We start from the raw sequence: 15624 nt of genomic DNA, 5'->3' as shown, positions 1-15624 counted from the left end.
TCGATATCTGCTGTGAGTGATAGCTTCTGAGATGAGGGAACCAATGGGCTTTTCAAGGTGTCTTCGTGGACTTCCATTGCCCAAGGAAAGTCTATGCAATGCAGTGCAGGTAGATTGATAAAGGGCTTTGGTTTGCAGAATTACACATTTCTGTGAACCAGTCAACAATGACCCCAGCATGACCTCTGTACAGGCACATATGCAAATACCACCAGCTTGCAGTAGAATTGAACAATATCCAATATAATATGATCAACACAAGATAGACTCAAACACATACAAGTATGAAATTAAGCAGAATTCATTTATAGCAACCTTTGCATATACTTTTCAATAAAATGATTAGCCATTACAAATAACTCACCTCAGCTGAAGAGTAGCCTGACGATGAATACCGTGACACATCAAAGTCATCATCACTGCAAAAAATGGTTTTAATTTTTAAAAAGTTGTCCTTGGAAGTCTTACTCAAATATTAATATTCAATCAGCATATTATTAGGTAATTGTTACACATGGACCAGTTTAATTTGTAGAACATTTTTTTTTTGGACACAATAAATGGTCAACTTACTGTGGCTAGTTGGTGTTTTGAAAACTTAAGAGACATCTTTATGAAGAGAAATTAATTTTATGAAAAGAGACAATGAAATTTCATATTTTCTGGAAGAACACTTAAGACTTAGCTTTTTTTAGTTATATTCTAAAAATAGGTTTGCAATTCCCACAGCAGGCAAACATTTTTAGAACTAAAACTTCAAATGAAATAGTATGATATTCCTGTCTATAATCCACCCATGACCTCCAACACCGAAAGGGACAAGGACAGAGAGTGCTTGCGAGTAACGTGCAGGTTGATTTCCAAGTCAGGATTCTGTGTGACTTGCAAATCTATCGTTAGTCATTCACAGGCAGAGCGTCAGAATTCTGGAATAAACAGGATGGTGAAGGGGGTCTCCAACAGAAAAAATTCAGTGTTTGATGTCAGCATTCACCAGCACTTTCTCAATTGGGAACGGACAATAAATTTTAAGCCTTGCCAGGATGCCCCATCCCAAAAACTAAACAATAATAAAAATAATTACATACACCTTTGAAGGTAAACCTCAACAATTTCAGACAAACTATTCAGAAAACTTCAACAGACAATGAGGTGCTGGAGGAACTCAGTAAATCATGCAGCATCCAAGGGTAGAAGTGGGCCATGTCATGAGTTGGGAAACTTTATTCAGATTAAGGTAAAAAGGGAATAATCTAATGTAAATGGAGGAGTAAAGGAGCTGGTGGGGGCAGCAAAGGTGATGGGGTATTGGACAAAATGTGCAAAAGGAAGAGGGAGAGACCATCAGGTTAGGGGAATTGGAGAGAAAGGGAGTAAATGAAGAGATGGAAACAGTGGAACCAAATGGAGATGGGGAATACCTAAAATTTTTTTAAAAATCCATGCTCATGCCATTAGGTTTAAGGCTGTCCATGAGGAATACTATTATTCCTGAAGTTTACTTTTTGCCTCACTCTGACAATGGATGAAGGAGAATAGGCATTATCAGTGTGGAAATTGAATTGGTTGATTACAGAAGTTCAGGCTTTGACCACAGAGCATGATGTTTGGCAAAGCAGTCACCTAATATACTGTGGAAAGTCTCTGTGGATCTGGAGGAAGGTGAGGTAGGAGATGTAGGGACATTTTGCACTTTCTGTGATTATGGTGGGAAGTACCTAAAGGGGTGAAATGGTAGGGAAGGGTGGACTTGGTAATCTCAGAGAGACTGAACCCTGAGTAAAGTGGAGGGGGTTGGGTGGAAAAGATGTGGCTGGTAGTGGAATTGTGTGTGTGGGGGGGGGGGGGTGAGTAGAGGACAGAAGTATGACATATGTCTAAGGGGTTTATAAATGACAATGGAGGGAAATCCATGTTTATTAAAGAGGACACTTCAGATGTCCTGGAGTGAATGGTCTCATTGTGGGAAAAGATGTGAGAGGAACAGGGAGAAATGGATTGCGTCCAATCAAGTGACATTGTGAGATGCATAATCAAGGTAACTGTGGAAGTTGGTGGGTTTGTAATAGATATTTGAATAGTTTGTCTTCTGAAATAGGGAGAGGTCCAGGAAGGGGAGGGATGTGTCTGAAACAGTCCAAGTAATTTTAAGTTAATGAACTTAATGATATTATTAAGTATTGCACAGGTACTGGAGGTAGCAACAATGCAGTTGATGTAGCGGAGGAAGAGCTGGGGAGTGGAGGTGAATAAGAAAGTCTGCAAATGCTGAGGTCAAGTGCAATGTTCAAAAGAGCTGGAGAAACTCAGGTCATGTAGCTAGCATCCATAGGAAATAAAAAGGGAATGGGTACCCAAATAGGATTGAAAAATGTTCTGATTAAGAATGCTAATTTAAGCAATGTCATAATTCAATGGTGATAGTAACATCCATGAAATAAATAGACAAGTGGACAGGTAGGCAGACAGACAGACAAGTAGGTAGGTAGGTACGTAGGTAGGTAGACAGACAGACAAATTAACCAGTGGCAGTTAGCCTCCAGTGAAATTTAAATCCATGTTTTGAAAAGAAGACAAATCTAGCCTCCAGATCAAATAGCTTATAATGGTTATCAGCAGGAAGACAAAGGCAGTGTGTAAGATTGAGGATTTTTACTCTTCCTTATGTTTAGTTGGAGGATGTTACAGGTCATTCAACACTAGATGGAGAGATGGCGAAGGAAACAATGGGGGTGAGGGTGAGTGCAAATCAGGAAATGATTAGCATAATTATCTTCATACAAGATCTTGACAACAAACATCAACTATCCCTTTGTTTCCACAGATGCTGCCATGCTTGCCGAGTTCCTCCAGCAATTTTTTTTGCTTCAGATTCCAGCATCTGCATTTTCTTGGCTTCAGTGAGAATAAAGTTTATTGAAGAGTACATTTTTATTTTACTCAAACTAGATTTTAAATGATTTTAAAAAAAAATGTATATAACATACCTATCAGTATCCAGAGCAACCAAAGGCTTTTCATCTGGGCTTTGATCTAGAGAGGAATATCCTTTATTTGGTACAACCAACCTGTCAAAAATATTAACAAATTTATATATATATATATATATATATATATATATATACACATCCTTATTTAAAAAAAATCCTACTTTATTCATTTAATGTCATCTAAAATTTAACATTCATGCATCCATTTCCAGTTGTTTATGATTTTATTGTAAAACTATAACATTTAAAAAAAATGTCTGTGTCTCTAAGTGTTTGAAGTTTGCAAAACTGACAAAATTCTGGAAAAATCATTACACAGGATACCATGTCTGTCACTAGTGAGAAACAACAACCTAGCCTATCCCAATTTCTGAAACTTGGTCCACAGCTCTGCAAGCTTTGGCTCTAAAAGCACACAATTATGTACCATTTAAACATGCCAGTTTATGTCTCCCCCACCCTTTTCAGGTAGCAAGTTCTCGATAGTTGTCATTCTCTGGGTGAGAGGAAAAAATTCTACTTTTCTAATCCTTCTACTCTTTCTTTGGCTTGGCTTCGCGGACGAAGATTTATGGAGGGGGTAAATGTCCATATCAGCTGCAGGCTCGTTTGTGGCTGACAAGTCCGATGAGGGACAGGCAGACATGGTTGCAGCGGTTGCAGGGGAAAATTGGTTGGTTGGGGTTGGGTGTTGGGTTTTTCCTCCTTTGCCTTTTGTCAGTGAGGTGGGCTCTGCGGTCTTCTTCAAAGGAGGTTGCTGCCCGCCGAACTGTGAGGCGCCAAGATGCACGGTTTGAGGCGATATCAGCCCACTGGCGGTGGTCAATGTGGTAGGCACCAAGAGATTTCTTTAGGCAGTCCTTGTACCTTTTCTTTGGTGCACCTCTGTCATGGTGGCCAGTGGAGAGCTCGCCATATAACAAGATCTTGGGAAGGCGATGGTCCTCCATTCTGGAGACGTGACCCACCCAGCGCAGCTGGATATTCAGCAGCGTGGACTCTATGCTGTCGACCTCTGCCATCTCGAGTACTTCGACGTTAGGGATGAAAGCGCTCCAATGAGTGTTGAGGATGGAGCGGAGACAACGCTGGTGGAAGCGTTCTAGGAGCCGTAGGTGATGCCGGTAGAGGACCCATGATTAGGAGCCGAACAGGAGTGTGGGTATGACAACGGCTCTGTATACGCTTATCTTTGTGAGGTTTTTCAGTTGGTTGTTTTTCCAGACTCTTTTGTGTAGTCTTCCAAAGGCGCTATTTGCCTTGGCGAGTCTGTTGTCTATCTCGTTGTCGATCCTTGCATCTGATGAAATGGTGCAGCCGAGATAGGTAAACTGGTTGACCGTTTTGAGTTTTGTGTGCCCGACGGAGATGTGGGGGGGCTGGTAGTCATGGTGGGGAGCTGGCTGATGGAGGACCTCAGTTTTCTTCAGGCTGACTTCCAGGCCAAACATTTTGGCAGTTTCCGCAAAACAGGACGTCAAGCGCTGAAGAGCTGGCTCTGAATGGGCAACTAAAGCGGTATCGTCTGCAAAGAGTAGTTCACGGACAAGTTTCTCTTGTGTCTTGGTGTGAGCTTGCAGGCGTCTCAGATTGAAGAGACTGCCATCCGTGCGGTACCGGATGTAAACAGCGTCTTCATTGTTGAGGTCTTTCATGGCTTGGTTCAGCATCATGCTGAAGAAGATTGAAAAGAGGGTTGGTGCGAGAACACAGCCTTGCTTCACGCCATTGTTAATGGAGAAGGGTTCAGAGAGCTCATTGCTGTATCTGACCCGACCTTGTTGGTTTTCGTGCAGTTGGATAACCATGTTGAGGAACTTTGGGGGGCATCCGATGCGCTCTAGAATTTTCCAAAGCCCTTTCCTGCCCACGGTGTCGAAGGCTTTGGTGAGGTCAACAAAGGTGATGTAGAGTCCTTTGTTTTGTTCTCTGCACTTTTCTTGGAGCTGTCTGAGGGCAAAGACCATGTCAGTAGTTCCTCTGTTTGTGCGAAAGCTGCACTGTGATTCTGGGAGAATATTCTCAGCGACACTAGGTATTATTCTATTTAGGAGAATCCTAGCGAAGAATTTGCCTGCAATGGAGAGCAGCGTGATTCCCCTGTAGTTTGAGCAGTCTGATTTCTCACCTTTGTTTTTGTACAGGGTGATGATGGTGGCATCACGAAGATCCTGAGGTAAGAAACCTGCATAGGAGAAGGCCACTCCGATATAAAACCTACGACCCAAGGACCTCACTGCCACGTCCCAGCTTGCTTGGCCATGGCACACGAACCATGGGTGTAAAGGGTGGGGCCAGTACTGCGCACACTGCACTCCACCTAAAAGCTCCTTTGCGCAGGCCCGAGGACAGGTCCACGTCGTCCCCCTCCACGTCGTCCCCCTTAAAAGATGCTCACAAACTCAAGCTAGCATGCTGGAACATCAGAACCATGCTAGACAAGGATGACAGCCATCGACTTGAATGTCGGTCTGCCCTCATTGCACATGAACTCCTCAGACTTGACATCGACATAGCCGCTCTCAGTGAAGTCCGCCTGGCTGATGTAGGCAGCCTCCAAGAACGCGGCGCGGGCTACACACTCTACTGGTCTGGCAAGCCTTTGGATGAACGACACCTATCTGGTGTAGGCTTCATGGTCAAGAACTTTATTGCCTCCAAACTCGAAAACCTTCTGACAGGCCACTCGGACAGAATCATGTCCATGCGACTCCCCCTTCAAAACAAGCGTCGAATCACCCTCATCAGTGTCTATGCTCCAACCCTCCAGGCGGAATCAGCAGAAAAGGACAAGTTCTACACTGACCTGCGCAACCTCATCCAACGTACCCCTACAGCCAACAAGGTTGTCATCCTTGGCGACTTCAACGCTCGCGTCGGCAAAGACTCAGAAACCTGGCCAGGAATCCTGGGCAAGCATGGCGTCGGCAAGTGCAACGACAATGGGCGCCTCCTGTTGGAGCTCTGCGCAGAACAGCGGCTTGTCATTACAAACACCCTTTTTCAGCAGAGGGATAGCCTTAAGACCACCTGGATGCATCCCCGATCCAAACACTGGCACCTCCTGGACTACGTCCTGATGCGAGAAAGTGACAAACGAGATGTGCTCTACACCAGGGTCATGCCCAGCGCGGAATGCCACACTGACCACCGGCTGGTTTGCTGCAAGCTCAACCTTCACTTCAAGCCAAAGCCCAGGAACAGTAAAGCCCCCAGAAAGAGGTTCAATGTTGGAAACCTGCAGTCAGACGAAGTGAGAGGAAACTTCCAGGCAAACCTCAAAGCAAAGCTCGAGGATGCAATCCGCCTCACGGACCCGTCCCCTGAAACCCTCTGGGATCAGCTGAAGACTACCATACTGCAATCCACTGAAGAGGTACTGGGCTTCTCCTCCAGGAAAAAACAAGGACTGGTTCGATGAAAACAGCCAGGAAATCCAGGAGCTGCTGGCAAAGAAGCGAGCTGCCCACCAGGCTCACCTTACAAAGCCGTCCTGTCCAGAGAAGAAACAAGCCTTCCGTCGCGCATGCAGCCATCTTCAGCGCATGCAGCCATCTTCAGCGCAAACTCCGGGAGATCCAAAATGAGTGGTGGACTAGCCTCGCCAAGTGAACCCAGCTCAGCACGGACATTGGTGACTTCAGGGGTTTCTACGAGGCTCTCAAGGCTGTGTACGGCCCCTCACCCCAAGTCCAAAGCCCGCTGCGCAGCTCAGACGGCAAAGTCCTCCTCAGCGACAAGATCTCCATCCTCAACCGATGGTCAGAACACTTCCAATCTCTTTTCAGTGCCAACCGCTCAGTCCAAGATTCCGCCCTGTTCCAGCTCCCTCAACAGCCCCTAAGGCTAGAGCTGGATGAGGTCCTCACCCAGGATGAGACATATAAGGCAATCAAACAACTGAAAAGTGGCAAAGCAGCAGGTATGGATGGAATCCCCCCAGAGGTCTGGAAGGCTGGCGGCAAAACTCTGCATGTCAAACTGCATGAGTTTTTCAAGCTTTGTTGGGACCAAGGAAAACTGCCTCAGGACCTTCGTGATGCCACCATCATCACCCTGTACAAAAACAAAATCCTTCTACTAACACAAGGATAAAAAGCCAGAGTGCATAATTCTAAAGTGACTACGTCCTTTCCATCTGGGCTCCTTCTGCACAATTAAATCTAATGCTAGCCCCCTCTTCTAATAACTAGAACCCTATCTTATCTCATCTATTATCCTAGATATTTTTTTTTCCCACTCCTGGCAACATGCTCATATATCTCCTGCATCCTTTTCAATGCAATCCCATCTTTTCTGCATTCTGATCAAAACTGTAAACAGTACACAAGCTCTGATTCAACTGTTTTATACAATTCTTTCTCTCCTATTCCATGATGGGCTAACAAAAAAGATTCAATATTCATTTTAACCATTCAACTTGCCTTTTTCCCTTCAAGAATCTGTGGACTTTTCTCCAAGATGTTTTTGTTCCCCCACATACACGTCCTTTAAATAGTTTGAAAATTATTTGATTTTACTTGTTTCGATGTTTACATTTGATCTTTTGCTTTCCTCATTTCTCTTTTCATTTCACTCTTAAACAACTTTTCCTGGTTTTGGAGATTGAAAACTTGAATGGTGCACCACAACTTTGAACTCAATGTCACCAAAACCAAGGAGCTGATTATTGATTTTAGGAAAGGAAAGCTAGAGATATACAATCCAGTGATCATTGGAAGATCAGAGGTGGAGAAGGTGAGCAAATTTAGGTTCTTGAGAGTCACGATCCTCCAGGATAATGGATCCAACACACCAATGCATTGTGACAAAAGCATGTCAGTGCCTGTACTTCCTCAGCAGTTTGCAGAGGTTTAGTATGACACCACAAAACCTGACAATTTTTTTTTTTTAAACAGAGGTATAGTGGAAAGTGTGCTGACCAACTGCAACACCGACTGGTATGGGAAAACCAATACCCCTCAGTGCAAGGTCCTCCAAAATGTAGTGGACACGGCCCAGGACATGACAGGACACAAGAGGGCAGCAGCAATCAAAGACCCACACCACCCAGCACACACTCTGATCTTGCCGCTACCATCAGGAAAGACGAATAAGTGCCACAAGACTTGCACCACCAGGTTCAGTAAAAGCTCCTACCCCTCTACCATCAGAATCCTCAATGACAAAGTAAATCAGAGACTGATTTAAAAGATGGTATAATGAGATGAAATATTGTTTAATAATGGAAAAAATTACATATGTTTCATGTGATAATTATAGTTTTTTTATTAATAAGTGGTTGTTATACTCAGAATATTTACATTTCAATTTATATTGATTAGATCTTAATATGTATGTTTAATTTTTCTTTAATATTTTTTCTTTCTTTATGGCTCTCCTTAGGAGAGTTGGCTGAAGGGGGGGGTGGATTCTTTTCTTTCCTTTTTTTTTCCTATATATAAAAAATAACGTTCATGTTTATGGTTAATTGTTGTATACGTTATGTACTATTTGTTTTTTTGAACAAATAAATAAAGTTTAAAAAGAGACTGATTTAAGGATTCTTGTGCACTTTCTTGATTGATTTTCTTTGTATTGTGCAGTTTGTTTACATTCATTATCTGTTTAAAGTTCTTTTATTTGTTTACATGTTTACGATATATACAGTTTATTTTTGCACTGACAATTCGAGGTAATTCTGCTGTGCCTGCAGGAAAAAGGAATGCCAGGGTTGTACATGTCATGCATGCACTCTGACAATAAATATGAAATCTTTCTGCTATATTAAATCTTAATATTGCAAATATGCTACCCTTATTTGTTTTGTGATCCAGGAAACACCACTTTTACTAAATCAGCCTGTAAAATTGTCCCTACCACAATTCAGAATGTTTGCACCTAATTTATCTTGGCACTTTTCTGTAAAAATATGCTCAATCTATCTGAATCAAAAACACTAACACAATGTGTTTCTCATGATATTTCAGGTATGTAATCTTTTATCCAAAATTCTGAAAATCAAACATTTTTTTCCCCATTGATGTTGTCTGCACACCAAAGCTTGTGTTTGGCACCAAACATGACAAGATGCTACCCACGCTTGAATATCTCATGTTGGTATGTTGATAATTAGTGGAATCCAAGGGAATCTTTAAAGGTGCCAACGTTAAAAAAGAGTCCAGCGCCTCTGATTCATTATTTATCTCACTTCATTTACCCCCACCAACGTCACAGCCCAGTGCAGTGTGTGGCCGGAGGGGCGTCAAAACCTTCCTGTCCAGGGGCACCACCACAAACTGTCCCCCTCTACCGTCCAAAGACCCCTCTATAGTCTCTTTGTTTTGTGCAAATCTGAAATCAGTGCAATTACTTCATGTGCAGCTGTTGCTATTATTCTATTATTCAAAAAATTCCAAATTCAGAAAAGTGTCTGGTTCAAAGGGTTTAGGATAAAAGATTCTGTACTTGTATTAGATTCATTCCCAAAAACCGGTGCAAATACTTTTGCCTGTGTTATTGTTCATCTATGAAAGAATCCAATATTCACCATATTAACTGTAATGTACAAAATAGTTCAGGCATAAAACAGGACTTCAGATCAAACAAACGCAATGAAGAATTTGATGAGACAAGGAAAGCAAAGTTTACATAAAAAGCCTCATTCATTGGTAACAGTCATTCCACTAATTCAGCTAGTGTAAAATAAAACAGCTAATGGCAGACTCCTGATCATGTGATCTTGTGAAACTGCAAAAAAAAAAAAATCACTTCTATACTTGTATAATTAGGTTCCAGGACAATAAATGCAAAATGTATTTTTAAGCAACAATCTCTCAAGTCTTAATTTTTTGGATACAATTGTTATATCACAGGACAACAATTTTATTTTCAATTTGACACAACTTTTGTCTTATTATTTTTAATTAAATAACAAAAACATGATCAAAATCAATTGTGGGGCAAGCTTACGAGACCGAATGATCTATTCCCGATCCTAATTTCTTTAGTTCTTATGTGAAATAGTTCTGTACAATATAGTATGTTCTCCACCACCATACTTTACCAAAATCTTTTCAATAGTCCAAATCATTTATGTATGGTCACAACATGAATCATACCATTTAAAAAAAAACATGATTCAAAGTTGGAGTATCCTTAAAGTTCTAAAACTAAATTAAAACATACACACCTGGTTCGTGCCATCACATTATTCTTTTTTGGTTGCTGGTTGACTGGGCTTCCAACATTACCATTCTTCAATGATCCCTTCCTGGCCAACTCTCTTTGTTTTTCTGTAAATTGATCAATCAAGTACTTATTCTTTGAATGGCATTACACTGGACAACAAAGATCTTGCTTCCTGAACACTTGGATACTTTATGAATTTTGGGCTGCTGATCACAAAAATCATCTTAAATGTTTCCCATCACATAGTTTTTTTAAAGATGTAACAAATTTTGTGATCATCATTCCTATGGTCTCCTGAAATAACTATTGTATAGCAAGAGACCAACAGTCTGCTATCCAACTGTTTGGAAATCCCAACAGTTCAGCACATGGCTCACAAGGGCCTCCATTTCATCCGTCCTTGAAACTTACTGCATCTCCCGGAACTAATGTTAAAAATCTTAAAGTCTATTTAAAAAGCATGTTGGAGTATTAATTGGAATAACATTTAATAGCCCAATAAATCGCCAGTGTGGCAAATTTACCAGTCCAACACCACCAGAGTTACCGAGTGTGACAGATTAATGAAGTTTTACTGTAGTATGGAACAGGTGATTTATCTTGTCGAGAAAACATGGCTTTCTGAAATTAAGTGAGGGCTGGCAGGTGTGTTTTATCCCCAGAAGTGCAAGGAAACTCTGCCAATCCTTTATTTTAATCAGTTACCGACACAGCTAAACTAAATATTTCCAACTTTTAGCATAAATCAGAAAGCTTTGAAATAAAACTATCTTAAAATGTTATTGAAATTTTTAAAAATCAATGCATCCCTCACATTTGTATATTAAATTAAATGAGGAAACACTGCATGTGTAAGGTCTAACACAGTGCAGGATATTTGAACAGATTCCTCAAATGGTGTAGAATTTCCCCATAAAACTCATATCAACAGCAGCTAATTTTGTCTACTAAAATGTTTCATGCATTTCAATGTTAGAACAAAACCTTTATTTATGAAATTCTTATTAAGAATGGGGGTATAATGGGCATTGGAAATGTTGACAAAAGTTAGTCTCTTCAACATCCTTGAGGGCAAACTTTTAAACCTTTGGAATTTGGCTGTTCGGAGACTGACCATTTACTCACATTTTCTAGGAAATAACAAGTCCATCAATTATCTTTCCAAATAGACTAATTTTGTGAAAAGTGCAATGATTTTAATATATTGGAATAAACATTTTAGAACATGATAATGAGCTTATTGTCATACACATTGTACAATGTACATATGCACTGAAGTTCTTGTGGCAGCCAAACATGTACTTTGGTGAAAACTAAAAACAAGAATATACTTAAAGCGAATTAAAAAGAGGCAATAAAATACAAAAAAAAATTCACAATTATCCTAGTGCAAAAAAAAAAATCGACTTTTAAATAGTGCAGACAATCTTTTGTTCTGTTGGAGCAGTCCACAATTAGTTAATAAGAAGAGGTTCAAAAGGCTGATAGCTATTGGAAAAACGACTGTCCTTGAACCTAGAAGTGCTGTATTCAGACTGCTACACCTTCTGCCTGAAGATAGCAGTGAGAAGAGGTTGTGACCACATCTCGCATCTTAGTCATAGAGATTTACAGTACAGAAACTGGCTGTTGGTCCAACTTGTTCATGCTAACTAAATTGTCTACCCAAGCTTGTCTTATTTGCCCACCTTTGGTTCATATCCCTTCAAACTTTTATATATCCATGTACTTGCCGAGCTCTCTTTTAGTGTTGCAGTTGCACACACTACCACTTACTCTGGCAGTTCATTCTATACACCCACCACCATCTGTGTGACAAAGCTTTTCCCTCTCATGTTAAATCTATGCCCTCGAGTTTTTACTACCCAGGGGAAAAACAATGATTTAACCCCTCATGACTGTGCCTCTGTAAAGTTGACCCTCAGCACCCTTGGCTCCAAAGAGAAAAGAAGAAAGTGTGATCCATTTGATGAAAGGGATTATAATTGATGAGAACAAGAGGGAGAATAGATTTTTTTGTTGGTTCACTACAGAAAGAGCCAAAGTGGGTGGGGAACTGCAGGAACAAAGACAGAGGCAATGGGAAGGGAGGGAGAATGGGGAGCATTCCAGAGAGGTCGATGTTAATGACATCCGATTGGAGAGTGCCCCGACAGAAAATTAAGTGCTGCATCTCCAACTTACAGCTGGTCTTGGTTTGATAATACACAAAGTTATGGACAGACATGTCAGCATGGGAGTGGGGCATAGAATTTAGATGGTTGGCCACTGGGAAATCGCTGTCACTGATTTGGACAGAGCAAGGGTGCTCAGCGGTGATCTCCAAGTCAACAGATATTGAGGCTCTGGTCAGCAAAAGCCAGCATATGCCATGATTAGTCAAGCAAGTAAAATACAAGAAAGAAAGGAGGAGGATCAAAGGGGGACACAAGATATCCTTGGAAGACAAGGTAAAGAGAATCCTGAAATATTCAAAATTTATATTAAAAGCAAAATGAGCAACTAGGGAGAGAATTGGTCCCCTTAAAGATCAGTGTAGAAATACTTTTGAGGAGGCATGAGAAGCAGTCTTAAGGGAATAAGACTGTGTTTACTATGGAGATCATGGAAACTAATGAGTTCAGAGAATACAAGTGATATCCTGATCATATCAACATTATGACAGAGGAAGTGTTCGCAATCTTAAAGTATATTCATTCAGGTGCCTTGGTGTTCGGCATGGGTGATCATGTCTCTCCATCCTTCACAATCTTTGACCCTCCGAATTGTAGTTAATGCCTCTTCTCCTTTGGTGAAGACTCCAATCTTTGAGCTGAAACGGTAGTCGATGTTGAGTTCGTAATTATACACGGGAAGAATACTGATGTAGTTTCCCCTTGCCTTCTTCAGTTGCAGTATCCATACTGGACAGATAATCCTGGCCACTGATCCGCAGATTCATCTTCCCAGTGTTTTTAGAGCCATAAATTCCAATTTGTAGAATCTGCTTGTAAAATCCATCTATCATCTGCAATCAATGGCATCATGTAACCCTGAATGGGAGACTAAACAGGTACTACACCCTGCAGGCTAGTGGACGGAAGGAGCCTTCCAATGGTTCTACCCTTTATATTTTAGCATGGCTGAAACAGAGTAATAGTAATTTCAGATTTATTGTCGGAGTAAATGCATGACACCACTACAACAACGCACAACCCCGAGGTTCTTTTTCCTACAGGTGAGACAGAATTACCACTTATAGGCAATACAAAAAACTGTACATATAAATAAAGAACTGTAAACTGATAATGAATGTAAACAAACTGACTGTGCAATATACAGAGAATTTAAAAAAAAAAAAAAAAAATCGATAAAATGCCCAAGTAAGAATCCTTACGAGCCCCCGATTGAGTTTGTTGTTGAGAACTCTCATGGCGGAGGGGTAGCAGCTGAACCTGAACCTAGTAGTGCGAATCTTGTGGCATCTATACCTCTTTACCGAGGGAAGCAGTGAGAACAGAGTGTATGCTGGGGATCCTTGATGATCTACAGCATTTACTGTAGATGTTCTCAATTGTGGGGAGGGTTTTTCCTGTGATCTCCAGAGGAAGTAGAGGCACTGACGTGCTTTCTTTATGATGCCATTCGTGTGTTAGGTCCAGGAAGATCCTTCAAAATAGTGAGTCCCAGTTCTCTGTTGAGTGATTGTACTGAATTCAATCCATTTTATACCAATATGAATTTACAGTGCCCAATGTAATGAAGTTTTCTACAACTGTGCCACAATAAATACTCCAAGTAGATTGAGGCATAAATCAACTTAAATGATAAAAGGGCAGTTGGTCTTGAATCTTAATATGAAGTTTCCAGCAACTTCCTCATAACAGAACTAGAGAAATGGAATGCACAAATATTGCATTCAGACTCACCAATTTTCATCTGCAGTGGAGATGGCTTGTAATTCATTGCCACAGTCTCACCTTCCCTGATGTCACACTCTCCTTCAGAGATTATGGTAGCTGTGGGATCCTGCTTGGAATAAATTATAATTTCATTACAACTCAGATTCTAAAATTATTTTTAAGTGGCATTTTAATAAAATTGTATTGAGCAACTAAAATATAACTGATGATTCAATTTGCAAGGCACAAACTATATTTTGTAATTTTACTCACTTAAGCACTTTAGAAGACCAATTTGTCAAAGCTCATCAGGACAACAGTGGTCTTCTTTGATTAGATCCCGGTATTTATTTGGCCTTTCAACTGGATTTTAATTCACGCAATGTGGGCAATAGCCTGATAAACATAGGATGATTCACTTGCTAGACTTTGAATGACCCAAAGGAATGCTGTTCTTTGTTGCAAATGACATTGGCATTTAAAAAAACATTTTGCTTCAGAATGATCAAGTTATTCAGTCTGAGTAATTTAAGTCCAAAGCAATTGGTAGTGGACATTTGATGAATGGTCTCCAGTGTTCATTCAAGAAACTTAATCCTTGGCAAAAAAAAGGGACATTGTGACTGCTAGAATTATTTTCACTGCTATAATTGTCAGAGTGCAAACTCGGATCACTTTAACTACTGTGCATATTGGAATAAAATAGAAGAAACACATTTTTAGTGTTGAGGCTAGCCTTTTCTAACATGGGAGGTGGTGGCTGGGTCCAAGACATGCATTTTCCTAAAGTCAGAGCAGGTATATATCAAATTATGGAATTGCTTCATTGTGTTGCATGCAAAATAACTGTGTACATACGTTCTGAGATAATTGAATATATTGAAAAACTTTCAAAGCACTATTCAGAGAGAAGAATATGAAATCTTTCACAATTTGATGTTGGCTATTACTGCATCCCTATTAAAGAACAGAACAATTGTTCTAATATGCTGAGCAATATTTAATATTTTACAAAAGTTTTTCTGCTACTTGAAATAAACTGCTTGTAGTATTTCAACAATAACATTAGAACATTCTACATTGGCTGCAAGACATACGAGTGACTGGAGATAGTGGAATCAGGAGCCAAATGATCAAAAAACCTTCTTGGTGAAGGATTCTGACCTGACATTGGCTATTCTTTTTCTCCCATCGATGCTGCCCATCCCACTGAGCACCTCAAGTAGATTGCTTTGGCTTCATTAGCTATATATTGCTTTCAGAGGCAGGCAAGGTGCTGTATGAATTTAAAACCTTCCATTTTCAATAAAAAAAGAAATTACTTTACCAATTCATTAGCTTAGAAAATATACCTCAATGAACAAAAAAAAACTTTTAGTGCCAAACTGAATGCCACAAAATAATCCAAGGCGATGATACAGTTCATTTCCAAAAAGGAAACAAGACTGACACTGTGATCTTGCAAGTAAAGGTTCCATTTGCCCTCTTTTGAGTTTTCCAAATTCTGGGTCTGTGGTGTGTCCCAAAGTTATAGCTTGGGAAATAAGACAAACAACAAGGAGTGCAGTTGACACTGATTTAAT

General features: G+C 40.4%; 1 protein-coding gene across 4 annotated transcripts in view; it reads right to left on the bottom strand.

Annotated features, from left to right (window-relative positions):
- The window catches only part of fam219aa (family with sequence similarity 219 member Aa), a 52900-nt gene that overhangs the window by 9512 nt on the left and 27764 nt on the right, over positions 1–15624 (bottom strand). For 3 of the 4 annotated variants that reach the window (XM_069924104.1, XM_069924103.1, XM_069924102.1), the window contains 4 exons: positions 14069–14168; positions 10162–10264; positions 2988–3068; positions 365–419 (listed from right to left, as the gene is read on the bottom strand). In XM_069924104.1, the coding sequence (XP_069780205.1) occupies positions 365–419; positions 2988–3068; positions 10162–10264; positions 14069–14105 (276 nt within the window). In that variant the 5' untranslated portion in view covers positions 14106–14168. Of the gene's footprint in view, positions 1–364; positions 420–2987; positions 3069–10161; positions 10265–14068; positions 14172–15624 lie in introns of all 4 variants that reach the window. The other variant, XM_069924101.1, reaches the window with a different exon arrangement.

Source organism: Narcine bancroftii, chromosome 3, assembly GCF_036971445.1.
Source record: "Narcine bancroftii isolate sNarBan1 chromosome 3, sNarBan1.hap1, whole genome shotgun sequence".
Classification (NCBI taxonomy): domain Eukaryota; kingdom Metazoa; phylum Chordata; class Chondrichthyes; order Torpediniformes; family Narcinidae; genus Narcine; species Narcine bancroftii.
This window is presented reverse-complemented; position numbering and strand designations above follow the sequence as displayed.